At 47.6% G+C, this 27,722-nt stretch overlaps 1 protein-coding gene across 5 annotated transcripts in view; it reads left to right on the top strand.

Annotated features, from left to right (window-relative positions):
- LOC140388239 (DDB1- and CUL4-associated factor 1-like) overlaps positions 1–27,722 on the top strand; it is a 187,334-nt gene that overhangs the window by 33,490 nt on the left and 126,122 nt on the right. For all 5 annotated transcript variants that reach the window (XM_072472072.1, XM_072472073.1, XM_072472071.1 and 2 more), the window contains 4 exons: positions 12,102–12,178; positions 20,890–20,963; positions 22,258–22,371; positions 23,110–23,247. In XM_072472072.1, the coding sequence (XP_072328173.1) occupies positions 12,102–12,178; positions 20,890–20,963; positions 22,258–22,371; positions 23,110–23,247 (403 nt within the window). The remainder of the gene's footprint in view (positions 1–12,101; positions 12,179–20,889; positions 20,964–22,257; positions 22,372–23,109; positions 23,248–27,722) is intronic.

The following is a 27,722-nucleotide window of genomic DNA, read 5'->3' as shown; positions in this document are numbered from 1 at the left end:
ACATGGTAATGAAACAGTGATGTGTATCATGGTGTAACAGTGACATCAGCACTCATGGGATAGAGACTCTGGAACAAAGATGGAATAATCTGCACAAAAGAGAGATGCACTTGTAGCTTATCATGTACATAGTGTAAATAATGTCGTTTTGAAGAAACCTACTTGAGTCAGACCTCAGTCACTCGTCTAGAGGGAAACCTCCTCAGAATAAATTAGGCCACGAGATAACCCACAAAACAGTAGAAGGAGCTTTATTCTGCATCTAATTGTGGAAACAACACCTGCGAGTGCTTGCTGCCAACACTGACTCACCACAGTGGAAAGTTTTCAATTTCCCACTGAGCTGTCACCATTACAAGTAGCAAAGTTCTCATTTAAAAACACAAGCTTGGTTGATCACGTTGGAATCAGGTCAATTTTTGGCGTTACTGAAACTTGCAGTGTGAATTATTTTTTAAAATTCATTCATAGGTTGTGAGTGTCGCTGGCTGTGCCAGCCAGCATTTATTGCCCATCCCTCATTGCCCTTTAACTGCATGCTAGGTAGGCCATTTCAGGGGGCATTTAAGAGACAGCCACATTGCTGCGGATCTGGAGTTACATGTGGGCCAGACCAGGTAAGGCGGGCACATTTCCTTCCCTGAAGGACATTCAACAATGGTTTTATGATCATCATTAGACTTTTAATTCCAGATTTTTAAATGTATATTTTTCATTAGGTTTTTCGAATTTGTTTTTTAATTTTTTTTTTTTTTTGTTGCAAAAACACAATACAATACACAACAATTATTACAAATATGAAAATGAACATGATGGGGTGACTTTAGGACACCAGACTTCGTGAATTACTGCCTCCAGTTTTAATGCCGGATCAATCAGGAAAAAAAACAATGAGGGGGGAGGAAAAGGAAACCGCTAGATAAATAAAATCTGACAACATCCCAGGCCGCATGGCTTAATGTATTGCGAGAATAAGACTTGAAAAATTGCTCAAGGAAAACCCAACAGGAGTAGGTCAGACAAGCTGGAGCCTATAAATTTGAGGTAGGGGTCCCACACTTTGGAATTGGGACGATCACGTGCGTCAAGAGTTCCGCAGGATACATTCCACGAGGTTTGTAATAAAATACATTTTTTTTAAAAGGGATACATTCCATGACTAATTTATGCCAGTTTATAAATTGAAGAATATTTGTTGCTGATCCAGGAGCTGCAAAAGTTAGGATGTTGTAGTCTTTTTTTTCAGTAACGTCCATCCATTCTCCCATCTGGAAGACTCGGAATTAGGAACAAAGGATTAAGCTCTGCTGCTGTGTCAAATATCCTCTCGAGCTTCCTAACTACTCTAGATCAATAGGATTGAATCTTAACACAGGTCCATACACCGTGTATATAATCACCCTCTACTACCAGGCACTTTAGGCAAATCGAGGAAATAATATCCCATAATATACCCCATGTATCCTCATTAATTTAATTGCCAAGTCTTTTTTCCAAGACTGCAAGGTAACCAATGTACTAACACAGGATCTAGAACACAAGGTATTATACAGCTTACTAATCACTTGTCTAGGCTCGCAGATATCAGCATTTTTTTCCACCTTGGAATTAGAGGAGTTAAGACACAGGTCTGCCTTATTCAGAATAAAATCTGAGTTGCAAACATTTAACAAAGGAATGTCTTGGTAAGTCAAATTGCTGGCATAGTTGCTCAAAGGGTGACAAGGAGGCATGACTGAACATATCTCCCAACCTACAAATGCCTCCCCCTCCCCCTCTCTCCAAGTATTGAATCCATGATCCATAAGACCTGGTGGGAAGTCTGGGTTGCCCTTGAAGGGAGAAAGAGCGGAAGTCAGTTTAAATTGCCTTTTGATTGGTGGACCATTCTCCACGCACTAAACAATAATAGGATTTCTGCATCTAGCAGAACCTGCCCTAATGTCTCCATGAAATAACAAGACCTGCAAAGAGGCCAGTTGATATAGTGCAATATTCGGGACACCCAACCCATCTTGGAACCTGGGAGCTGCAGCTTGGCGATCTTTAGACAAGATATCTTATTCCAAATAAACAAACTAATCATTCCATTAATCTCCTTAAAAACTCTAGCTGGCAACAAGATTGCTAACATCTGCAAGGGGAATAAAAATCTCGGTACACATTCATTTTAATCAAGGCAGTCCTACCCAGCCATGAGACTGGCAGGGAAGACCAATGGGTCAAATCCCACTAATAGAAGCAATCACCTGAGGAAGGTTAGCCTCATATAACTGCCGAAAAGGAGTAATTGTAATGCGCAGATACTTGAACCCCAACCTGGACAGGACCACCTAAAAGGAAAATTGGCTTGGGGGGGGGGGGGGGGGGGGGCGTTGTCCTTCAGCTCTCCCATCAAGGGATTGGGGGGGGGGGGGGGGGGGTTGTCCCTCAGCTCTCCCTCAGCTCTCCCATCAGCATACCCTCCTATCTTGTCAAATTATTCTTACACCTGGAGAAGGCACTAAATCTATTCACCACATCAGCGATAGCAGGAACTGCGACATCCGACTTTGACACAAACAGCAGCACATCATCCACATAAAGTGTAATCTTCTGCCTCTCCCCACAGACGAATCCGATATCAAGGGGTCCCGCCTAATAGCCTCTACAAGCGGTTCTATGGTCAATGCGAACAGCAAGGGGGGCAGGGGACACCCCTGTCTGGCCCCTCTGTGCAAGCCAAAGCTCCCTGACTAAAGCCATTTGTAAGTACTGTCGCCAAGGGTTTATAATACAGCACCTGAACCCACTTAAATATATTCCTCACCCAATCCAAATCTCTGCAGTATGTACACCAGATAATTCCACTCCACTCGATCAAAGGCTTCCTCCACATCCAAGGAGATCACCAGCCTGTCTAGTGCCTGCTTTCGGAAAGCCTGGGTCACGTTCAATAACGGTCTAACATTGTTACTGGAAGCTTACTCTTTTATTTAAATGTATTTTATTACCAACATGTATCAAAAAAGGTTACAACACATAAACACCCCGGGAAACCTATTTCCCAGCAATCAACTATGCAGTCTGTACAAATCTTTTGGAAAACCTAGTCTGATCCTCCCGGACAATCATCAGTAAAGCTCCCTCTAAAACGCCTCGCCAGTTTTAGACAACTTCAAATTAACATTCAGAAGCAAGATTGGCCTGTAGAAAGTGCATGCTGCCAGGTCCCTTCCTGTCTTCAAGGTCAGGGAAATGTTTGCCTCCTGAAGCATTGGTGGCAGCAGACCTACCTCAAAAGGAGTGACAGTAAAACCAACCAAAGGCTCCATTAACCGATCCTTAAACTCCCTGTAAAACTAACGCCCGAAACCATCTGATCCTGGAGCTTTCCCTGGCTGAAGCTCCTTCATGACCGCAGAGGTAGGAGCGCCAAGGGCCAAGCGCTGATCCTCACCGGGGGCTCAAACAAAGAGAAGAAATGCTCCATGCGTACCACCATGTCACCAGATTGACCAGACTTGCTCTCCAGCATTGTCTGCCTTTGTGTGTGAAATAACTAACCGCAAAGTGGATGGATGGAGGGACATCAGAAAGGGAATTGACAGAATAAAAAAGCTCAAACTCCTTCTTAAAATATATAATAAAGAATTTATCCCTAAGCAGAGAGGTGTCAAACTGCCATGACCTAGACCTGCAGAGTGAGCCCTCAAGCAAAAATCTCAGGAAGAGGGGAGCATGGTCAGAGATTAAAATGCTTTGCATAGAACAAGAGGACACTAAATATATGAAAGCCCTGGGCATTAAAAAAAAATCTATTCTAGTGTGACATTGATGAGGGGCTGAGAAAAAAGAAAAATCCCTACCTCCAGGATGCAAGGTCTTCCATATGTTCAGATATCCCATTTCTTCACACTGAGGCCAGCACTCTAACCTGCAGAGTGCGGGCATTTCTAGTAACTGGATCTTGTCCATCAAGGGGTTCAGATGACAATTAAATTCTTCACCTACAAAAGAGTTGGCCAAGGCCAACCCCACGGTTCGAAAAAGCATTTGTGATTAACTCCAGGGGGTGGTTCAGTGGGCCATATACATTCGTTATTGAATCAGTTTCTCCATGTACTAAGCCTTCGGACAATCACATACCTATCTTCCATAACCGTAACACAACAAGTCTCCATTTTGATGGGGTTGTTCTTGTTGACCAAAACTGCCTCACCCCTGGTATTTTCGTAGAAGGAAGCAAAAAAGACCTTCCCCACCCCACTCTCGCCTTAACTTTAAGCACTCCTGTCGTCCAAGTAAGTCTCCTGTAATAAGGCTATGTCCACTTTGTCCTCAAGAAAAGAAAGGATCTTTTTCCTTTTGATAGGATGATTAATTCCCTGCACATTCTAAGAACAAAGTTTAAAATTGGATATCGTATTGCGTAGACCACCAGAAATAAAATAGGATAGAATTTTCGCACCGCATTCGCCATAACACCTCGCCACTCCTCTCATCTTAAGCAACATCAGAGGCACCAGAATATACCTAACATGTTCTTCTCTTGGATAATTGACCTGTCTGTTTCTATACAGGATATAGTCAACAGCATAGGAACCTCAAGATAATTTTTAAAAAAGAACCATGATCACAATAGTTCTAAGGGCACATTCCTCAACAAAAGTGAGAACCCGCAGGGCTAACCCTACGGCCATACTGTCATTACCGTCAGAAGACAACCTCCTCAACAAGGAGAGGAAAAAAAAGGCAGCAAAAGTACCCACCCATGAAGGTCTGCACCCACCTCCCGGCAATGGCACCATTTAGTCTGAAGTGATTAAAGACAGGACATAATAATAAAAGACGGTAGATAAATAGCACACGGCACAGCTACCATGAATAATAATAAGTCACTGGAACACTTAAGGACAAGAAAAAGACATTCAATACAGCGCTCAAATGTTACCTGTTTTTTTTAATACATATTTTATTGAAAATTTTTGGTCAACCAACACAGTACATTGTGCATCCTTTACACGATATTATAACAACACAAATAACAATGACCTATTTTATAAACAAAAATGAATAAATAATAAATAACAAAAATGAAAACTAACCCTAATTGGCAACTGCCTTATCACAAGTAACACTCTCCAAAAATATAATTTAACAGTCCAATATATAATTATCTGTCGCAACGACCTATACATATTATACAGTATATATTAACAACCCTGAGAGTCCTTCTGGTTCCTCCTCCTCCTCCTCTCTCTCTCTTCTCCCCCCCCCCCCCCCGATCCTGGGCTGCTGCTGCTGCCTTCTTTTTTCCATTCCATCTATCTTTTTGCGAGGTATTCGACGAACGGTTGCCACCGCCTGGTGAACCCTTGAGCCGACCCCCTTAGAACGAACTTAATCCGCTCTAGCTTTATAAACCCTGCCATGTCATTTATCCAGGTCTCCACCCCCGGGGGCTTGGCTTCTTTCCACATTAACAATATCCTGCGCCGGGCTACTAGGGATGCAAAGGCCAAAACATCGGCCTCTCTCGCCTCCTGCACTCCTGGCTCTTGTGCAACCCCAAATATAGCCAACCCCCAGCTTGGTTCGACCCGGACCCCCACTACTTTTGAAAGCACCTTTGTCACCCCCATCCAAAACCCCTGTAGTGCCGGGCATGACCAAAACATATGGGTATGATTCGCTGGGCTTCTCGAGCACCTCGCACACCTATCCTCCACCCCAAAAAATTTACTGAGCCGTGCTCCAGTCATATGCGCCCTGTGTAATACCTGAAACTGAATCAGGCTTAGCCTGGCACACGAGGACGACGAGTTTACCCTGCTTAGGGCATCTGCCCACAGCCCCTCCTCGATCTCCTCCCCTAGCTCTTCTTCCCATTTCCCTTTTAGTTCATCTACCATAGTCTCCCCTTCGTCCCTCATTTCCCTATATATATCTGACACCTTACCATCCCCCACCCATGTCTTTGAGATCACTCTGTCCTGCACCTCTTGTGTCGGGAGCTGCGGGAATTCCCTCACCTGTTGCCTCGCAAAAGCCCTCAGTTGCATATACCTGAATGCATTCCCTAGGGGCAACCCATATTTCTCGGTCAGCGCTCCCAGACTCGCGAACTTCCCATCCACAAACAGATCTTTCAGTTGCGTTATTCCTGCTCTTTGCCACATTCCATATCCCCCATCCATTCCCCCCGGGGCAAACCTATGGTTGTTTCTTATCGGGGACCCCCCCAAGGCTCCAGTCTTTCCCCTATGCCGTCTCCACTGTCCCCAAATCTTCAGTGTAGCCACCACCACCGGGCTTGTGGTGTAGTTCCTCGGTGAGAACGGCAATGGGGCTGTCACCATAGCCTGTAGACTAGTCCCCCTACAGGACGCCCTCTCTAATCTCTTCCACGCCGCTCCCTCCTCCTCTCCCATCCACTTACTCACCATTGAAATATTAGCGGCCCAATAATACTCACTTAGGCTCGGTAGTGCCAGCCCCCCCTATCCCTGCTACGCTGTAAGAATCCCTTCCTCACTCTCGGGGTCTTCCCGGCCCACACAAAACCCATGATGCTCTTTTCAATCCTTTTATAAAAAAAAAAAAAGCCTTCGTGATCACCACCGGGAGGCACTGAAACACAAACAGGAATCTCGGGACGACCACCATCTTAACCGCCTGCACCCTCCCTGCCAGTGACAGGGATACCATATCCCATCTCTTGAAATCCTCCTCCATTTGTTCCATCAACCGCGTTAAATTTAACCTATGCAATGTGCCCCAATTCTTGGCTATCTGGATCCCCAGGTAACGAAAGTCCCTTGTTACCTTCCTCAACGGTAGGTCCTCTATTTCTCTACTCTGCTCCCCTGGATGCACCACAAACAACTCACTTTTCCCCATGTTCAATTTATACCCTGAAAAATCCCCAAACTCCCCAAGTATCCGCATTATTTCTGGCATCCCCTCCGCCGGGTCTGCCACGTATAGTAGCAAATCGTCCGCATACAAAGATACCCGGTGTTCTTCTCCTCCTCTAAGTACTCCCCTCAACGCTATCGCCAGGGGCTCAATCGCCAGTGCAAACAATAATGGGGACAGAGGGCATCCCTGCCTTGTCCCTCTATGGAGCCGAAAATATGCAGATCCCCGTCCATTCGTGACCACGCTCGCCATCGGGGCCCTATACAACAGCTGCACCCATCTAACATACCCCTCTCCAAAACCAAATCTCCTCAACACCTCCCACAAATAATCCCACTCCACTCTATCAAATGCTTTCTCGGCATCCATCGCCACTACTATCTCCGTTTCCCCCTCTGGTGGGGCCATCATCATTACCCCTAACAGCCTCCGTATATTCGTGTTCAGCTGTCTCCCCTTCACAAACCCAGTTTGGTCCTCGTGGACCACCCCCGGGACACATTCCTCTATTCTCATTGCCATTACCTTGGCCAGGATCTTGGCATCTACATTTAGGAGGGAAATAGGTCTGCGGGTCCTTTTCCTTCTTTAAGAGAAGCGATATCGTTGCTTCAGACATAGTCGGGGGCAGTTGTCCCCTTTCCTTTGCCTCATTAAAGGTCCTCGTCAATACCGGGGCGAGCAAGTCCACATATTTTCTATAGAATTCGACTGGGAATCCATCCGGTCCCGGGGCCTTTCCCGCCTGCATGCTCCTAATTCCTTTCACCACTTCTTCTACCTCGATCTGTGCTCCCAGTCCCACCCTTTCCTGCTCTTCCACCTTGGGAAATTCCAGCCGATCCAAGAAGCCCATCATTCTCTCCCTCCCATCCGGGGGTTGAGCTTCATATAATTTTTTATAAAATGTCTTGAACACTCCATTCACTCTCTCCGCTCCCCGCTCCATCTCTCCTTCCTCATCCCTCACTCCCCCTATTTCCCTCGCTGCTCCCCTTTTCCTCAATTGGTGTGCCAGCAACCTGCTCGCCTTCTCCCCATATTCGTACTGTACACCCTGTGCCTTCCTCCATTGTGCCTCTGCAGTGCCCGTAGTCAGCAAGTCAAATTCTACATGTAGCCTTTGCCTTTCCCTGTACAGTCCCTCCTCCGGTGCTTCCGCATATTGTCTGTCCACCCTCAAAAGTTCTTGCAGCAACCGCTCCCGTTCCTTACTCTCCTGCTTCCCTTTATGTACCCTTATTGATATCAGCTCCCCTCTAACCACCGCCTTCAGCGCCTCCCAGACCACTCCCACCTGGACCTCCCCATTATCATTGAGTTCCAAGTACTTTTCAATGCACCCCCTCACCCTTAGACACACCCCCTCATCTGCCATTAGTCCCATGTCCATTCTCCAGGGTGGGCGCCCTCCTGTTTCCTCCCCTATCTCCAAGTCTACCCAGTGTGGAGCGTGATCCGAAATGGCTATAGCCGTATACTTCGTTCCCCTCACCTTCGGGATCAATGCCCTTCCCAGCACAAAAAAGTCTATTCGCGAGTAGACTTTATGGACATAGGAGAAAAACGAGAACTCCTTACTCCTAGGTCTGCTAAATCTCCACGGGTCTACACCTCCCATCTGCTCCATAAAATCTTTAAGTACCTTGGCTGCTGCCGGCCTCCTTCCAGTCCTGGACTTCGACCTATCCAGCCCTGGTTCCAACACCGTATTAAAATCTCCCCCCATTGTCAGCTTTCCCATCTCTAGGTCCGGAATGCGTCCCAGCATCCGACTCATAAAATTGGCATCATCCTAGTTCGGGGCATATACGTTTACCAAAACCACCGTCTCCCCCTGTAGTTTGCCACTCACCATCACGTATCTGCCCCCGTTATCCGCCACTATAGTCTTTGCCTCGAACATTACCCGCTTCCCCACTAATATAGCCACCCCCCTGTTTTTCGCATCTAGCCCCGAATGGAACACCTGCCCCACCCATCCTTTGCGTAGCCTAACCTGGTCTATCAGTTTCAGGTGCGTTTCCTGTAACATAACCACATCTGCCTTAAGTTTCTTAAGGTGTGCGAGTACCCGTGCCCTCTTTATCGGCCCGTTCAGCCCTCTCACGTTCCACGTGATCAGCCGGGTTGGGGGGCTTCCTACCCCCCCCCCTTGTCGATTAGCCATCACCTTTTTCCAGCTCCTCACCCGGTTCCCACACAGCTGTATCTCCCCCAGGCGGTGCCCCCCCGCCCATCCCCTCCCATACCAGCTCCCCCTTCTCCCCAGCAGCAGCAACCCAGTAATTCCCCCCTCCCACCCCCCTGCTAGATCCCCCGCTAGCGTAATTACTCCCCCCTTGTTGCTCCCAGAAGTCAGCAAACTCTGGCCGACCTCGGCTTGCACCGTGCGACGCCCCCTCCTTCCTGCTTCTCTATTCCCGCCATGATTATCATAGCGCGGGAACCAAGCCCGCGCTTCTCCCTTGGCCACGCCCCCAATGGCCAACGCCCCATCTCCTCCACCTCCCCTCCTCCCCCCATCACCACCTGTGGAAGAGAGAAAGTTACCACATCGCAGGATTAGTACATAAAACTCCTCTTTTCCCCCCTTTTTAACCCCCCTCTTTGCCCCCCACATTCGCCCCACCACTTTGTTCGAACGTTCTTTTTAATAACCCGCTCATTCCAGTTTTTCTTCCACAATAAAAGTCCACGCTTCATCCGCCGTCTCAAAGTAGTGGTGCCTCCCTCGATATGTGACCCACAGTCTTGCCGGTTGCAGCATTCCAAATTTTATCTTCTTTTTATGAAGCACCGCCTTGGCCCGATTAAAGCTCGCCCTCCTTCTCGCCACCTCCGCACTCCAGTCTTGATAAACGCGGATCACCGCGTTCTCCCATTTACTGCTCCGAGTTTTCTTCGCCCATCTAAGGACCATTTCTCTATCCTTAAAACGGAGGAATCTCACCACTATGGCTCTGGGAATTTCTCCTGCTCTCGGTCCTCGCGCCATCACTCGGTATGCTCCCTCCACCTCCAACGGACCCGCCGGGGCCTCCGCTCCCATTAACGAGTGCAGCATCGTGCTCACATATGCCCCGACGTCCGCTCCCTCCGCACCTTCAGGAAGACCGAGAATCCTCAGGTTGTTCCTCCTTGCGTTGTTCTCCAGTGCCTCCAACCTTTCCACACATCGTTTCTGATGTGCCTCATGCGTCTCCGTCTTCACCACCAGGCCCTGTATGTCATCCTCATTCTCGGCTGCCTTTGCCTTCACGACCCGAAGCTCCCGCTCCTGGGTCTTTTGTTCCTCCTTTCGCCCTTCGATCGCCTGTAGTATCGGGGCCAACAGCTCTTTCTTCTTTTCCTTTTTGAGCTCTTCCACACAGCATTTCAAGAACTCTTGTTGTTCAGGGCCCCATGTTAAACTGCCACCTTCCGACGCCATCTTGGTTTTTGCTTGCCTTCCTTGCCGCTGTTCTAAAGGATCCACTGCAATCCGGCCACTTTCTCCTCCTTTTTTCATCCGTATCCAGGGGGGATTCCCTTCTGGTTTACCGCAGTGTTTTTAGCCGTCAAAATTGCCGTTGGGGCTCCTATCAAGAGCCCAAAAGTCAGTTTCACCGGGAGCTGCCGAAACGTGCGACTCAGCTGGTCATCGCCGCACCCGGAAGTCTACATGTTACCTGTTAAGCAGGGTATATGACCATGAAATCAGACAAATAACAAGGGGAGAATGTCAGCATTTCAAATTTTCAGAGCTGCAGAATATCAGTCCAACTTCCTGCCCTCTATGGACTTAATGAAGGCGAAGGCAGATCATTGAAAGACTTAACGGAGTTGTCGGATATCACTTTAAGGGTCCTGGGCAGCACGGTGGCATAGTGGTTAGCACTGCTGCCGCACGGTGCCAAGGAACCCGGGTTTGATTCCGTCCCCGGGTCACTGTCCGTAGAGAGTTTGCACATTCTCCCCGTGTCTGCGTGGGTCTCACCCCCACAACCCAAAGATGTGGGTGTTGGGGGGGTGATGCTGAGGGTCAGAGATCTATATGTAGACAGTAGAGTAGCAACCCGGGAACGAACGGAGAAGCTCAAGCTCCTGAACGGGAACGAGCTCAGGTATCTCCAAATATGGGAATTCCTCCGCAAAGAAGCCCCATCAGTACACGCAGCTAACCAGATGTATCCTACTGGACAGACTATTAGCACAGAACAAATTAGGGGAGGGTAAGGTGTGCATACATATATGACAACTGTTAGAGGAGGTAAGGGCCCCACTGGACGTCACGAGAGAGAAGTGGGAGGAAGAACTAGGCATCGGGATAGCGGGTGGACTCGAGTGAAATACTACACAGCAAACTCCACCTCCTAGTGTGTGAGGCTGAGCCTGGCGCAGCTGAAGGTGGTGTGCAGGACGCGCATGAGTGGGTTATTCCCAGAGGTGGAAGACAGATGAGAGCGCTGACAGGGGGTCCGGCCAACCACTCCCACGTGTTCTGGTCTTGCCTAGGTTGATCAGATTCTGGACCACGGCCATGTCAGAGATCGTTGGCATTAAGTTGGAGCCATGCCCATTAGTGACCGTCTTCGGTGTATCAGAGCAGCCAGGGCTCCTCGATGGGAGGGGGGCCGACGCCCTAGCCTTCACCTTTCTATTAGCCTGACGACAACTCCTGCTCTGGTGGAGATCGGAGCTGCCCGACCGGAATTCTTGAGGCTTGGAAAAAATAACATTGGCCAATAAGGGGTGGGATGAATGGTTCCATCTCGAGTGGAGGCAGTTCACCACCATCTTCGAAGACCTGTTCGTGACCAGCAGCTTGCGGGGGGTTTCCATCCATTCACACCATCACAAAGAAAAAAATGTTTGCACTGTGCCCGCTTACAATCAGTATTACGGTAGCATTACACTGTGAACTGATGAATCTTCTCCTTTTCTCTTTCTATCTCTAATGCTGTACTTTGTAAATATCAGTTTTTCATGTTACTGTTGTGTATTTTTTGATTTATATTTATTTTTTTTGTTCGAAATAAAACCCTTCAATAAAAATACTTTTTATATTAAAAATATTGAAAAGCACTAACGTAGAGAATTCCCTTTTGTTCATTAACTGGGGATATTGGCGTATCATTAAAAAGCCTGAAGGTGGTATTCTGAGATACTGTGCTGAAAACAGATATTGTGCTGAAAACATTCATTTATCTTTTTAGGATTTCAGACCTCATTGAGAAGGAGACTGAGGAGTACCATAAAGCTGACCCTGATCCCTTTGATGATAGGCACCCAGGTAAGCTTGATCTTTTGCATTTAAATAGTTGCAGTGGCATCAGCTGATCCTCTGGCCAAATCTATTGTGAGGCCTGCCATTGAACTGCAGCAATAGCAGAGACCAACAAATACGAGTTTTTGCTAATACATGTGCTTATTCAGCAGCCGGATCCAACCGAACATCGCATATGAGAAGTCATTATTGAGACAAATGTTGCACTTAGTGTCCGGTGAAATGTTTAGCTTGGATTAACAATAAACATTCAGTGAGTTGAGCTGTAGTGCTGCATTCTGAAAGCAGTTCATCATTATTCCCTGATTGTGGCTCTGATTATTAACTGGACTCCATTTCTAGTTCGCTTGGTGGCTAATGGTTTCTATTTTTTAAAAAAATATTTTTGAAAATTTTCCAATTAAATGGCAGTTTAGCGTGGCCAATCCACCTACCCTGCACATCTTTGGGTTGTGGGGGTGAGACCCATGCAGACACGGGAGAATGTGCAAACTCCACACGGCCAGTGACTTAGGACTGGGTTCGAACTCGGGTCTTTGGTACCATGAGGCAGCAGTGCTAGCCACCGCACTGGTCCTTCTAGAGAGGACATGTGATTAGTGTGTGATTTCTGTGGAACTCGTGTTGCAAAACTCCCAAATAACCAATTGTGTAATTGTGCTGCTGCTCCATTGTTTCTCAGTTGCACTTGCCCATTGGTAACAAAGGTAACTATTTAAGGAAGGTGGGAAAGGCAAAACGGGCATCAGCAGGTCAGCTGGCCTGACAATAATAAGGAAAATGCTGGAATCAATTATGAGACAATTTGATAGCCTGGCACTTCAAGACTCATGCTTGATCAAGGTCAACAGATTTGTGGAGGGGAAATAGTTTTTGATGAATCTTAGTTTTTTTTTTTAATTTAAAGTTTCCAATTTTGTTTTTCCAATTAAGGGTCAGTTTAGTGTGGCCAGTCCACCTACCCTGCGCATCTTTGGGTTATGGGTGTGAGACCCACACAGACACTGGGAGAATGATCAAACTCCACGTGGACAGTACCCCTGGTCCTTGGTGCAGTGAGACAGCAGTGCTCACCACTGCGCCACAGTGCCGCCCATGATAAATCTTAGTTTTGAGGATGTAGTTAGGAAACCAGTGGATGTAGTTGATTTGAACTTTTTTAAAACCATTTTATTAAGGTGCTACTTAAGTGTTTATTACACAAATAGAGCTCATGGTAATATATTTAGTATGGATTGAGGGTTGGTTAATGGACAGAAAACAAAGTAGGATTGAAAAACCTGTAACTAATAGGGCGACACAAGGATCAATGCTTAGGCCTCTACTACTTACAATCTCAATCAATGATTTAGATGAGGGAACTGAGTGTAATGTATCCACGTTTGCTGATGGTGCAACGGTTAGGTGAGAGAGGAGATTGCCAAGTGGCTGCATGGGTGTCATAACCTGCCCCGCCAGGACTTATGACGTGGTAATGACGATTGTATTTCCGATGTCCCTTGCGAAATATGAGCTTCCCCGCTAAGGGGGTGGAGGAAGCTCAATTAACATTGTATGACAATAATAATAATCGCTTATTGTCACACGTAGGCTTCAATGAAGTTACTGTGAAAAGCCCCTAGTCGCCACATTCCAGCGCCTGTTCGGGGAGGCTGGTACGGGAATTGAACCCGCACTGCTGGCATTGTTCTACATTGTAAGCCCACTATGCTAAACCAGCCCAGAGGTCGACCAGTTCAGGACTGGCCTCTTCACACCCCAGTGGGCACACCTGGTTGGGTACTATCGGCAGGAGTGTACCTTAAACCTTGTAAATAAAGCGTTGTTTAATTTATTACAATTTAGGCGACACGGTGGCACAGTGGTTAGCACTGCTGCCTATGGTTCAATTCTGGCCTCTGGTCACTGTCTGTGTGGAATTTGCACATTTTCACCGTGCCTGCGTGGATTTCACTCCCACAACCCAAAGATGTGTCGGATAGGTGCATTGGCCACGCTAAATTGCCCCTTAATTGGAAAAAACATGTTTGGGCACTCTAAATTTATATTTTTTTTTTAATGAAAAAAAAGTTGTTACAACTTGGTGTGGACTGCCTATGTCTTAAAACTGGCGACGAGGAATAAACTGGTCTGCTGTCAACACTGGCTCTGTTGGTTCGGCCTCCTCCATGCGTTCGTGTATCCTAGTTGGTGCCTTGCTTTTTTGCCATGCCTCTGTTCATGCGGCTGGACGCGTTTGACACCAGAGTCAAGGGTTGGGCTCACTATGTGGAGCGGATGCACCATTTCTTTTGTGTTAATCATATCGCGGAAGATGAGCGGCAGATGGTGATCCTGCTAATCACTTGTGGTCCCCGATATGTTTGCACCCAGTGGCGCCTGACACCTCCCCCTTTGACCAGCTCGTAGAGCTCATCGGTCAGCAGCAGCAGCACCCCCCCCCCCCCCCCTTTGAGAGCTGCAGCTTGCTTGTCCCTGAACTTGGCCACTTTTCCAAGCTTCCTTTGCTGCATGCCATTTTAGTGTTCACACTACGTTCACCAATGAAAATCACTGGATAACATTGACCCTGTTGTTTATGGTCTTCAGTCGGTTCACCTTCCCCCTTATTGGTGTTCAAGGGGACGGCCCCAGCCTGCTGGGATGCGATTGGTTGTGCCATTTGCGCTTTGACTGGCAGCACATTCTACCGGTGGGGTCTGGTGGACCTTGTGAGGTGCTCAGTAAGTACCTGGACGTTTTCTAGCCTTGGGGACCATAAAAGCAGCTGTGGCCAAAATGCAAGTTGCCCCGGAGGCTCAGCTGCGCTACTTTAAAAAAATAATTTAGAGTACCCAATTATATTTTTCCAATTAAGGGGCAATTTAGTGTGGTCAATCCACCTAACCTGCACACCTTTGGGTTGTGGGGCTGTTGCCTTCTTTACTTTGGGGTGAACCACAAGCTGTTTCTTATATCGACCAAATAACCACACAACCAATATGTTAGCTCAATAACACAGTTTATTAATAACACAAGACTTGTATCTCTATACAATAACACGTGCGGCTCCGTACTAAACTACACCTAACGACTAAGATGACCTTTAGTTAACTTCGAGTGACCGGCACTGTGCGAGATAAGGCCTTTATCTGGGTCCACGTGGTCGGTTTGGAAGTGGTTGGGTTCGTCTCAGCTGGGCTCGTCCTTCAGGAATGGTCGCGGGTCCTTGAACTTGGTTATTCTGCTGCAGTTGGTCGCACACAGGCCGGTCCCAAAAGTGATCGATCTCTAGTTCGCAGGGCTTTTTATCCTTCGTCTCTTTCGCACCCTTTTGGACGGTCCTTACTCCGGGTCCAATGGATCAATAGGGTTTTCGATCACTCTCATTGATCTCAGCCAATTAGGGAGTGGATACCTCAATAGCTGGGTGGGTCCTAGCTATCTTTGTCCCAGGCACGTAGGCCTTTCCAAATAAGGGGGGGTGGCGTTGGTTAGTCTGCTACTTTGGGCCGAAGGGCCTGTTCTGTGCATGTTGTAACTCCTTGATTCAAACTCTATTGTCCTGGGGGAAATGGTGATCGACTCTTAATGGATACAAGTTTCAGCCAAGTCTGGTTTCTTTGCGCAATACACAGAGGTTGTGTTCCTGTCTGTGTCCCAAATTGTCACAATTCCCATGGTCCTTTGCAGGTAGCCATTTTACATGGCTACAGTGATGAAACCCACGCAGGCACGGGTAGAATGCGCAAACTCCGCATGGACAGTGACCCATGGCCGGGATTCGAACCCGGGTACTCAGCGTCGTAGTCCCAGTGCTAACCATTGCACCACATGCCGCCTCCGCCGCACTACTTCTGAGTCTGAGTGAGCCCAGTTCTGTACGCTTTGGTGGAGAAGGTGGAAGCCGAGCTCGACAGGTTGGAGAATTTGGACATTATTTGACCAGTGCATTTCGGCAACTGGGTGGCACCAGTAGTCCCTGTCATGAATTGGACGGGACCGTCCACCATGCGGGGATTACAAGTTGATGGTCAATACGATTTTGAGACTCGATTGCTAGCCCATGCCTTGCACTGAGGAACTGAATGCTAAACTGGCTGGTGGGTGTTCGTTCACAAAGCTGGATATGAGTCATATGTAACTGCAACTTGAGCTCTAATGGTCCTCTCAGCACCGGGTTCTCTGAGTACATCCAGCTGCCTTTCTATGTCTCATCGGCATATATATTTGAGCATCTCATGGAGAACATCCTACGGGGATGCCAAGCGTTGCAGTGTATTTACAACATGCGCTGGTCATGGGGGTTCCGACCAGGAGCACTTGAATAACCTGGAGGTGGTGTTGCGACGCTTCTCGGAGTTTGGCCTCCGCCTGTGTTGGGCGAAGTGCATGTTCCACGCGAGAGTGGTTGTCTACTAAGGTTATCGGGTGGGCAGTGACAGCTTGCACCCGGTGGCGGAGAAAGTACGCGCCATTCAGTTGGCCCCGCACCGAATGACGCAACGGAATTCCACTCGTTTCTGGGGTTAGTCAATTATTAGGGGAGATATTTCCCGAATCTTGCGGCAATACTGGCTCCTCTGCATCTGCTCCTTTAGAAGCACCAGGTCTGGCTATGGGATGCAGCCCAGGAGGTGGCTTTTCTGCATGTCAAGAGGTGGTTGTCATCCTTGGGAGCGCCATCACCCTACGATTTGGCCAAACCATTGATTGTCAAGTGTGATGCGTTGCCTTATGGGATTGGGGCTGTTCTGGCTCATCGAATGCCTGATGGTCGGGAGCAGCTGGTCACTTCTGAATCTCAAACGCTGATTGCGGCCGAGCGTAAATATACGTAAATCAAGAAGGAAGGTCTGGTGGTGGTATTCGGGGTTGTAACGTTCCACAAGTGCATCAACGGCCACCAGTTCTACATCATGACGAACCATAAGCCCTTACTTGATCTCTTTCAAGAGGACGAGGCAATCCTGCCTATTGCGTCGGCATGGGCCCTGTTGCTGGCCACTTATGAGTACTTCCTTTTCGAGCATCAGTCGTGGACCCACATTGTGTACACTGACTCACTGAGCCGGTTACCATTTCTGCACGAGGCCATGGCCATCCGCTCAGGCGGACACACTCATCACCGTTTTCAATTTCATGGACTCCCTGCTGCTCATCGCTACTCTCCCTGCTAGGCTCAGACAGACCTCGTACTTGCCAAGGAATGGCATCTATTGTTGTTTGACCAGCATCAACAGCTACCAGGGGAGTTGCAAGCCTTCTCCAGAATGTCCAAACTTAGTGTGGACGATGGTATTCTACTGTTGGTCACGCAGGTTGCAGTCCCAGTGGAGGGTCAGGCACTTATCCAGCAGAACCTGCCCAACGGAACCAGCACAATGGGCACCCGGGGATGTCTAATATGAAAATGTTGGTGCAGAGCAGTGTCTGGTGGCCAGGAATGGATCTGGACATTGAGACAGTGGCTCAGCAGTGTTCTGTTTGCCAGGAGCACCAGAAACTCCCTTCTACCACGCCCCTTCATCCCTGAGTGGCCGGGCTGCCCCAGGGCTAACACCAGTTTTGTTCATGGACTTGGATGCTTCTTCTTTTGATAGACGCCTATTCCAAGTGGTTTGAGGTCCACAGAATGACGACCATCATCTCTTGCGCGACAATAGAGAGACTATATATCTCTTTCGATGCACGGCATCCCCGAGGTCCTCGTCATGGATAATGGGGCTTCTTTCACCAGTGAGGTGTTCTCAGCTTTCCAGAAGCCAATGGGATTCGGCATGTGCAGAAAGCCCCTTGCCACCCACCATCTAATGGGTTGGTTGAATGGACCATGCAGACTTTTAAACAAGGGCTCTGGAAACCAACTTCAACTTTCATGGATACAAGGTTGGCTTGGTTTTTGTTCTCTTATTGGACCAAGCCGCATGCAGTGATTGGGAGTGGCCCCGGCAGAGATGCTCATAGGCCGGCGACTCCATACCCATCTTAGCTTGCTGTGCCCTGACATTGGGGCGAACGTGCACCATAACCAAGAGCTACAAGAACGTTGCCCTGATTGGCGTCGACCACCCCCATTCAATTCTTACCAGGAGACATGGTGTTCATTCACAACTTCGCAGACGGCACTTGGTGGCTCCCGGGGACTTTTCTCTGCCAGGCGGGGCCGATCTCCTACCAGGTGGGTCGGTGGCCAGCTGCTGAGGCACCATTTGGATCAACTTCCGTCAAAAATGCTGCACCTTCTTAAAGTTCTTGATGTGCACCTGGTTCCGGATCGTCCAGTCCCGCTGTCGGCTCGGTCCACTGTGGTACCCCACGGATGTCTTGACACAGACCTGCGGGGTGTCGCCTCTTCAGATTCAGAAATGGACACGCTGCCTTCTGTGGCATCCGATGTGGACTCTGCTGTGCTGCTACTTCCAGCTGACCGGCTGCCGTGGCGTTCCTGTCAGAAACAGAGCTTCGCGATGCGGTACATGCCCTCAAACCTAGCGCCTCGGGTGTAGGACGTTCTGCATGAGCCTGAAGAGTCCATCATACTTCTTCTTCTGCTTCTTCTCCTCTTCCTCCTCCTCATCCACAGCCTTCGGAGGGTCCTTCGAACTTTGGAGGGGAAGGGATGTCATAACCTTCACCCGCACGGGATTTATGGGATGGGATTGATTGTATTCCCCGTGGTACATGAGTACTAAGAGCTTCCCCGCCCGCTAAGAGGGCGGGAGAGGCTCAATTAGCATCATATTTAAGACCGACCTCCTCAGACCCGTTGGGTGTTACCAGGAGTCGTGTACCTTAAACCTTGTAGATAATCATAGATTATCATAGAATTTACAGTGCAGAAGGAGGCCATTCGGCCCATCGAGTCTGCACCGGCTCTTGGAAAGAGCACCTACCCAAGGTCAACACCTCCACCCTACCCCCATAACCCAGTAACCCCACCCAACACCAAGGACAATTTTGGACACTATGTCATGACCAATCCACCTAACCTGCACATCTTTGGACTGTGGGAGGAAACCGGAGCACCCGGAGGAAACCCACGCACACACGGGGAGGATGTGCAGACTCCGCACAGACAGTGACCCAAGCCGGAATCGAACCTGGGACCCTGGAGCTGTGGAGCAATTGTGCTATCCACAATGCTACCGTGCTGCCCAAGCTTTGTTACATTTGTTACAACTTGGTATGGACTCCCCTTGTCTTCATTATAAAGGGATTATATGCGGGTTAAGTGACTGAGCAAGAATGTGGCAGATGGAATATAATGTGGAGAAGTGTGAAGTTAGCCACTTGGTAGGAAAAATAGGAAAGTAGAGTAGTTTTTAAATGGTGACAGCTGTGAAATGTTGGCATTCAAAGCAAAAATGGGTGTTCTCGAACAAGAATCATAAAGCTAAGGGTGGCACAGTGGTTAGCACTAGCTCCAGGATCCTGGGTTGAATTCTGGCCCTAGTGACTGTGGAGGTTGCACTTTCTCCCCATGTCTGCGTGGGTTTCCTCCGGGTGCTCCGGTTTCCTCCCACAGTCCAAAAATGTGTAGGTTAGATGGATTGGAGTGTAAGTAAAGATATCAGTGTAATTGTATTGAGCCTTGCTCATGTCGGATCTGGAGAATATCCTGGTCTTAGAACGAGTGCAAGTCCAGCAAAATTATTACTGGGGTGCATGATTTATCCTATAAAGAGAGATTGAGTATATTCCCTCGTGTTCAGAAAAATGAGAAGTGAACTAACATACAAAGTTAGGGGATTTGACAAGGTACAAGATGGGAGGATGTTTCCTCTGGGTGGATTGTCTACAACAGTGTTTTTCAAACTTTTATACCCAGGACCCATTTTTACCAACTGGACATCCTTTGCAACCCACTATTTTCTCTTGCCTTTAATGCCTGGCCTCATATTCTGTAGTCTGCAGTAACGAAGAATGAGAAATGACCTCATTGAAACATGCATTATTCTCTCAGGACTCTACAGAGCAGATGCAGAATGTGTTTTCCTCCGAAGTGTGGTTTACAATCTGGGGATATAGTCTGCAAATTACAGTGCGATGATTTTAGACATAGACGAGGAGGATTTACTTAACTTAAAGTATTGTGAATCTTTTTAATCTCTAAAATTCACTATCAAAGAGAGTTCTGCAGGCTCAGCCATTGAGCATATAGGAAGACTGAATTGAATTTTTTAAAAAAATCTCCTGGGTCGGCGTGCTGACATCGGATGTAGGCGGTGTATCTCTCTGGGCTCCGGGCATGCACCCTGATGAGCGGGCACACAAGCGCAGCACGCCCACATTTTTTTGGTCGGTTGTGGCCATCATTTTTAAAAGCTGGCTGCGGTGGCCGTTGCGCCCATATTCACGCGATGGGGAACGCCGCGGTGAATGGCTCCGCGACCCTCCTGATACCCACCTGTGCTGTGCTGTATGCTTGTACGAAAAAGATAAATTCCGCAGATCTAGGAGCCCAACGTTTTACAACTTGAAACATTTTAAAATGTTAAATGTTGCTGAACTCTCTTAAGCTCTGGAAATGTCACTAACCAGTTTCCCGTAACGGTATCACTTCTGCCTGAGATTGGTGTGAAATATCAGCATGCCCCCTACATGAAACTCGACATTGGATATTGAGAAGATTAGATTGCTGCAACATAATTGGATATTGAGAAAATTAGATTGCTGCAATATAATAGGAAAAATATGCTAGTCTTTGTAATGTGCAATTAATTTGTATATTTTAGGTCGAGCAGATCCAGAATGTAGACTGGGGCATCTGTTAAAAATACTCTTCAAAAATGATGATTTTATGAATTCGGTAAGTATGTCTATTGCTAAGTAAGTGTGGCGAGCAGCAAACCTGGGCAGAATCAAAGATGAGGCACGACCAGTCTTTGAAGCCCAAACTCTTACAACCATAGAATGATACACTGGTGGAAGGGAAGATGATCAATGATTTCAAAAGGAAATTGGATGAGCATTTGGGGCTGGAGCATGGGGTTTGGAACTGACTGAATTGCTGTGCAGCGTGCCGGCATGAACTTGATGGGCTAAATGGCTTCTTTCTTAGCCAGTCTGACATTGAACAGGAGGAGGCCATTCAGCCCATCGTGTCCATGCCAGCTATTTGGTAAAGCTGTCCAATTAACCTCATTGTCTGCTCTTTCCCTACAGTCCTGTAATTTTCTTTTCAAGTATTCACCTGATTCTCTTGAATGGTAATCTGCTTCCAACACCCATAGTCCCCCTTGTACCCTAACTCACATCATGCATCTTTGATGAAGCTGTTTGAGGATGCTAGTGAGTTATTCCAGTTTGCAAAACCAGTCAAGGTAAACAGTGAAAGTAACCACATTCTATGGTAGCAAAGGTTTTTTTAAAAACATAACGTCAAACTTTTTTTAATTAAGGGAATTCATTAAATATTCTTTTGGTCTTGATGACAAGGTGAGACAGTAGTAATTTTCCTTTCTTTACCTTTGAATTTGTAGTGGGAGCTAATTCTGTGACTGAAGGGATTTGGAACCTTGCCTCACAGCGTAAGGGGCAGCAGATTGGTGTTGATGGGGACACATGGTGCACAAGTATAGTAAACTTCTAACAGCTGTAGTCTTCTCTTATCACAGAAAATAATAGTGTTTGACAACAGAATAGAAGAAAACTCTGAGGAACCTTGCTGGCCTGCTCTCCTGTTCCTCCTGATCAGCTGATCTAAGGTAGCATTGACTTCAGGGGCAGGAATGAGTTTGGGTTGCCGAATCCTGATGTTTTAAACCTCTCCTCGTAGTGGGGGGGCGGGGGTGTTAAAATTGAGGCCGGTAGTTCTGCACATTAGTCTTGAATTCACCACCTTTCAAGAACAGGGCATGTCTTCTGGTTCAGCTATTCTAGACCAGGTGAAACAGCTGGTCATGAAGTTTATCTAGTCTCTTTTTTGCAGGATGGAATCTCATGCTGCCTTCAACCAATAGAGTGGACAAGGGGTGAAAGTATTTTACAGAAACTTCTATACTAAGCCTCTGTGCCATTTGTTTGTGAAAGATAAACATACACTTGTTTAAGTGTTTTAATATTGTCGTTCTTTATTTCTTCTATCCTGCACCCTTGGACAGCTGGTGAATACTTACGTGATGACCAGTAGAGATCCTTCAGTCAACACTTCAGCATGCCGTCTCCTGTTGGATATCATGCCAGGACTGGAAACTGCTGTTGTCTTTCAGGAGAAGGTAGGAGGAAGGATGCCGATGAGAGTGAGTGTTTGTTTATTGGGCTGTGTCCAGTTTGTGAAGTATTATAAATGGTAAACCAGGGCACTGCATTCAGCCTGACCATGTACTGGATTAATTGAAGTACCCACATCTGTCACAGTATTGATGACCATCTTAACCTGTGAAGCGGTACCACACAGTCCAAAGATTTGCAGGTTAGTTAGATGGATTGACCATGATCAATGCGCAGGATTATGGGGATAGGGCCTAGGTAAAGTGCTCTTTTGAGGGTGCATGCAGACTCAATGGGTTGAATGACTTCCTTCTGTACTGTAGGGATTCTATGGACATCACCAGTGGATTATTGGGTTCAACTGTTAACTTCCTCACAGGCCATCTCCCTGTCAAACATCACAAATCCTGACTCCGCATAATGTCTCAGCTCACACACAACAAATGGCCCTTAAGAGAAGTTGAGCTCAATGTGTAACATCAGAAATAGGAGCAAGAGCAGATCATTGAGCCTGCTCCATCATTCAATGTGATCATGGCTGACCTACCTCAACTCCACCGTCCCACACTATTCACAACTGCCTTAAATCCCTACATTTGAGAGAATTAAGCCAACTATAATTTTCCCATTTTGGCCGGTTAATTTTCAGTGTTAATCAAGTTACTTAATGGACTATGGGAGAGAATTTGCTGACTGAGGCTGCAGAGAACTCATCGATTGCTGCTGTGCTTTTCTCTCTTTAGGAGGGAATTGTCGAAAACCTATTCAAGTGGGCAAAAGAAAGTGATCAGCCACTGAGAACCTATGCCACTGGTCTCCTTGCTGGCGCCATGGAAAACCAAGACATTGCTGCCAACTACCGGGAGGAAAACTCGCAGATGGTAAGGCGTGCGATACCGCTTTTCGAGAAAACCTAGTGTTTGTATTGGAGAAATCCAGAAATACATCGCCAGTGGATTCACCATATTTGAGTTTTTGGCTGGTTATCTCTGGATCTCCTCCTCTTCTCTCTCTCTCTCTCTCTCTCTCTCTCTCTCTCTCTCCATAGAAAGTCGAGGATCGGCTGCCACCTCTGAGAGAAACCTGTCATGGACCCTCTCAAGGCAAACTTTATTTTCTCGAGGCTAAGAAATCCAGCCATGTCACTAACCCAGGTCTCTACACTCGGGGGCTTCGAGTCCCTCCACATTAAAAGGATCCGTCTCTGGGCTACCAGGGAGGCAAAGACCAATACGTCGGCCTCTTTCGCTTCCTGAACTCCCGGATCGTCTGACACACCAAAGATCGCTATCTCTGGACTCGGCACCACCCGCTTGTCCAAGTTCTTGGACATTGCCTTAGCAAATCCCTGCCAGAATCCCTTAAGAGCCGGGCATGCCCAGAACATATGGACATGATTTGCAGGGCTACCCGCACTCCTCGCACATTTATCCTCAACCCCAAAGAGCTTGCTCATCCTGGTTGCCGTCATGTGCACCTGGTGGTCCACCTTAAACTGGATTAAGCTAAGCCTGGCACATGAAGAGGAATTGACCCTGTTTAGTGTATCCGCCCGCAGGCCCGCATCCAGCTCCCCGCTTAGCTCCTCCTCCCATTTGCCCTTAAGTTCCTCCACTGGGGCTTCCTCCACCTCCTGAAGTCCCTGGTAGATGTCCGACACCTTCCCTTCCCCTACCCAAGTGCCGGAGACCACCCTATCTTGTATCCTGCGTGGGGGTAGCAGCGGAAATGACACCACCTGTTTTTTGAGAAAGACGCGTACCTGAAGGTATCTGAAAGCATTTCCAGGGGGCAAACTGAATTTCCCCTCCAGCGCTTTCAGGCTGGGAAAGGTCCCATCTATGAACAGGTCCCCCATCCTTTTAATGCCTGCCCTATGCCAGCTTTGGAACCCTCCGTCTATCTTGCCCGGGACAAATCTGTGATTGCTGCGTATCTGGGTCCAAACTGAGGCTCCCTCCACCCCCCTGTGCCTTCTCCACTGACCCCAGATCTTTAATGCCGCCACCACCACCGGACTGGAGGAGTAGCGCGCCGGCGAGAGTGGCAGAGGTGCCGTTACAAGTGCCCCTAAGCTGGTGCCTTTGCATGAGGACGCCTCTAACTGCTCCCACGTCGACCCCTCCCCCAATACCCATTTCCTAATCATGGCTATGTTAGCCGCCCAGTAGTAGCTGCAAAAGTTCAGCAGCGCTAGCCAGCCCCCCCCCACACACCCCCCCCACACACCCCCACCACCCCCCCTGACTGCGCTCCAGGTATAGTCTCTTCACTCGCGGGGTCTTATTTGCCCATACGAATCCCGAGATGATCTTGTTCACCCGCTTAAAGAAGGACTTGGGGATGAGGATGGGAAGGCACTGGAAGACGAACAGGAATCTGGGGAGAACTGGCATCTTAACGGTCTGCACCCTCCCCGCTAAAGATAGCGGGAGCATGTCCCACCTTTTAAAGTCCCCCTCCATCTGCTCTACCAGCTGAGATAGATTAAGCTTGTGGAGGGCATCCCACTTTCGAGCCACCTGTATCCCCAGGTACCGAAAGCTCTTCTCGACCATCTTCAGTGGAAGCTCTCCCAGTCTCTTTCCCTGCCCCAAATATCAAATAGTTAATGAGATGTTAGATGTGAACATGCATATTTGCCACAGGATTAGGCCTTTTGGACCCTTGAGCCTGCCTGCCATTCAGCAATATCATGGCTGACTATGATAGTGTTCTCAATTCTACATCCTGCCTGTCCCAATAACTTTTCACTCCCTTGTTAGTCAAGAATCCTATCAATTTCTGCCTTTGGCGGCATGTGGCGCAGTGGTTAGCACTGGGACTACGGCGTTGAGGACGCGGGTTTGAATCCCGGCCCTGGGTCACTGTCCTTGTGGAGTTTGCACATTCACCCCGTGTCTGCGTGGGTCTCACCCCCACAACCCAAAGATGTTCAGGTTAGGTGGATTGGCCACGCTAAATTGTCTCTTATTTGGAAAAAAATAATTGGGTACTCTATGTATATATTTTAAAAAAAAAAATAAAAAAATTCTGCCTTTAAAATATTCAATTACTCTGCATCCACTACTTTCCAGAGGAGAGTTCCAACAACTCTCAACCTGCAAAGAGAAAAAAATCTTTCATCTGTCTTAGATGACCCCTTACTTTAAAACTGTTCCCCAGTTCTAGTTTCTCCCAGAAGAAGAAACATCTTTTCAGCATCCACCTTGACAAGTCTCCTAAGGATCTTGTGTTTCATCTCTCAATCTTTTAAACCCCAATGGATATACAGTCCTAGCATGTCCAACCTTTCCACACAAGATAATGCCCCTATCCCAGGTATCAATCAAATGAACCGTCTGAACTGCTTCTAACAGTTTTATTCCTTTCTTAAATAGTTACCCGCTACACCATGAGCTCTTATTTTGTGTGGTAACCTTTGATGTGGCATCTTGTCAAATGCCTTGTGTGAATCTTTGGACCGCACATTGACAGGTTCCACTTTATCCACATTGCTTGTCACTTCCTCAAGGAACTCCAATAAATTAGTCAAACATGATTTCCCTTCCACAAAAACATGTTCACTCTGCTTAACTGGCCTGCAGTTTCATGCTTACCTGCCTCCTTCCTTGAATGGAGGAGTCACAGTCATCATTTTCCAATCTGATGGGATCTTTCCAGAATAAGTGACTGTTCCTGCTGTCCACTACCACTGTCGGTGTGCACGGTCCTGTTTCCATAAGTGTGGGGTGGGGGTTAGTTTTATTTTCCTTCTCTGATGGGGTTCAATAGGTCATTTCTCAGCTCGTGTGAGCGCGCAGGTACCTGCTCACTCTCTGGCCTCTGCTGCTTTTCAGGAAAGTTCCGGAGAAGAAGTAGATGGCAGCATCTGTGGAGAGAGAAGGGAGCTAACGTTTCAAGTCTGGATGACACTTTGTCAAAGTCTTCTCCACAGATCCTGTCAGACCTGCTGAGATTGTCCAGTATTTTCTGATTCTGTTTCAGATTCCAGCATCTGCAGTAATTTGCTTTTATAAGATGGCTCTGACAATCAATGTAAAAAAAAAAAAAAAAAAATTCCCAAACAACCCTTCTACCGCCCATGTTTCCCTTATTCCAGCAAGAATTCTCTCTTGTGGAGTTGCAAGTGTAACCTCGTGTCCTAAACCTCTGTAAAAGTCACCTGTTGAGTCAGTTGCTGTGATATGTTCCAACGGATATTGGATTACAAAGTAAAAATTTGTCAGTGCCCAAGGAAGAGTATTTATTCAGCCTGTATGAGATTAGGGCAGCACGGTAGCACAGTGGTTAGCACTGTGGCTTCACAGCGGCTGGTTCGATTCCTGGCTTGGGCCACACTGCGGATTCTGCATGTTCTCCCCACGTCTGCATGGGTTTCCTCCGGGTGCGCCAGTTTCCTCCCACTAGTCCTGAAAGATGTGCTGTTAGGTAATTTGGGCATTCTGCATTCTCCCTCTGTGTAACCGAACAGGTGCTGGAATAAGGCAACTAGGGGCTTTTCACAGTAACTTCATTGCAATGTAAGCCTACTTGTGACAATAACGATTATTATTATTGAGATGATCTGGTGTGCATTTTAGGTCTTCGAGTATCTACAGCATAAAGGAACATAGATATATATATTATGCGTTAGAAGGGTCAGCTTCGATGGGTCAAAGGTTGACGATGCTTCATCAAATGGAGGAGGCATGGACCATTTATATTAATATGGTTTTCTGCTTAAGATTCAGAAGGGACTTGGACAGCTATCCGAGAAATAATGCCCTCCAAAACTCCAGCATCCATCCCTGTCGTTTTAGTGGAACTAATTTTGCAACCAAGAGGGTGAGAAACGTTTGCCGTTTGACGAAATTCCAACTTGCGACTTCCGTCTTCGAATTCTTCCCAAATTCTTTTCCCAGATCGCTGCCTCCCATCGGCTGCTACTGCCTCTTAATACAGCCAAAGCTGGGAGGAGAGCGTCTCAGCCTGAGAAACCCATACCTATAAACAAGGCTGGGAGCAGGCCCAGGGAAGCCACTACTCAACCGTGTGCCAGCCCGGACCCAGCTGCAGATCCTCACCCACTGCTCTGATGGAGTGTTAAGTTCAGCAGGCAAGGAGCAGAGGAGCCAGAATCTTGGCTAGTTGTACTGAACTGGCACTGGTTTTCTGAATTCACCGCTTTGTTCTCTTGGGCAATATTACCAAAACAAAATACAGTAATATCTCAAAAAACCCAGCACGTGCTAGGATGAAAAGGCTGTGGATTTTCAGCAATATTTGTTGGCAACTTTCGGTCATAATAGCCTGGCCATGAAGGGGCACCAGAGAGGCTCAGTGTTGTGGTCAGGCAGCATGGGAAGGGGCAGGG

This window comes from Scyliorhinus torazame, chromosome 13, assembly GCF_047496885.1.
Source record: "Scyliorhinus torazame isolate Kashiwa2021f chromosome 13, sScyTor2.1, whole genome shotgun sequence".
NCBI classification, from domain to species: Eukaryota; Metazoa; Chordata; class Chondrichthyes; order Carcharhiniformes; family Scyliorhinidae; genus Scyliorhinus; species Scyliorhinus torazame.
This window is presented reverse-complemented; position numbering and strand designations above follow the sequence as displayed.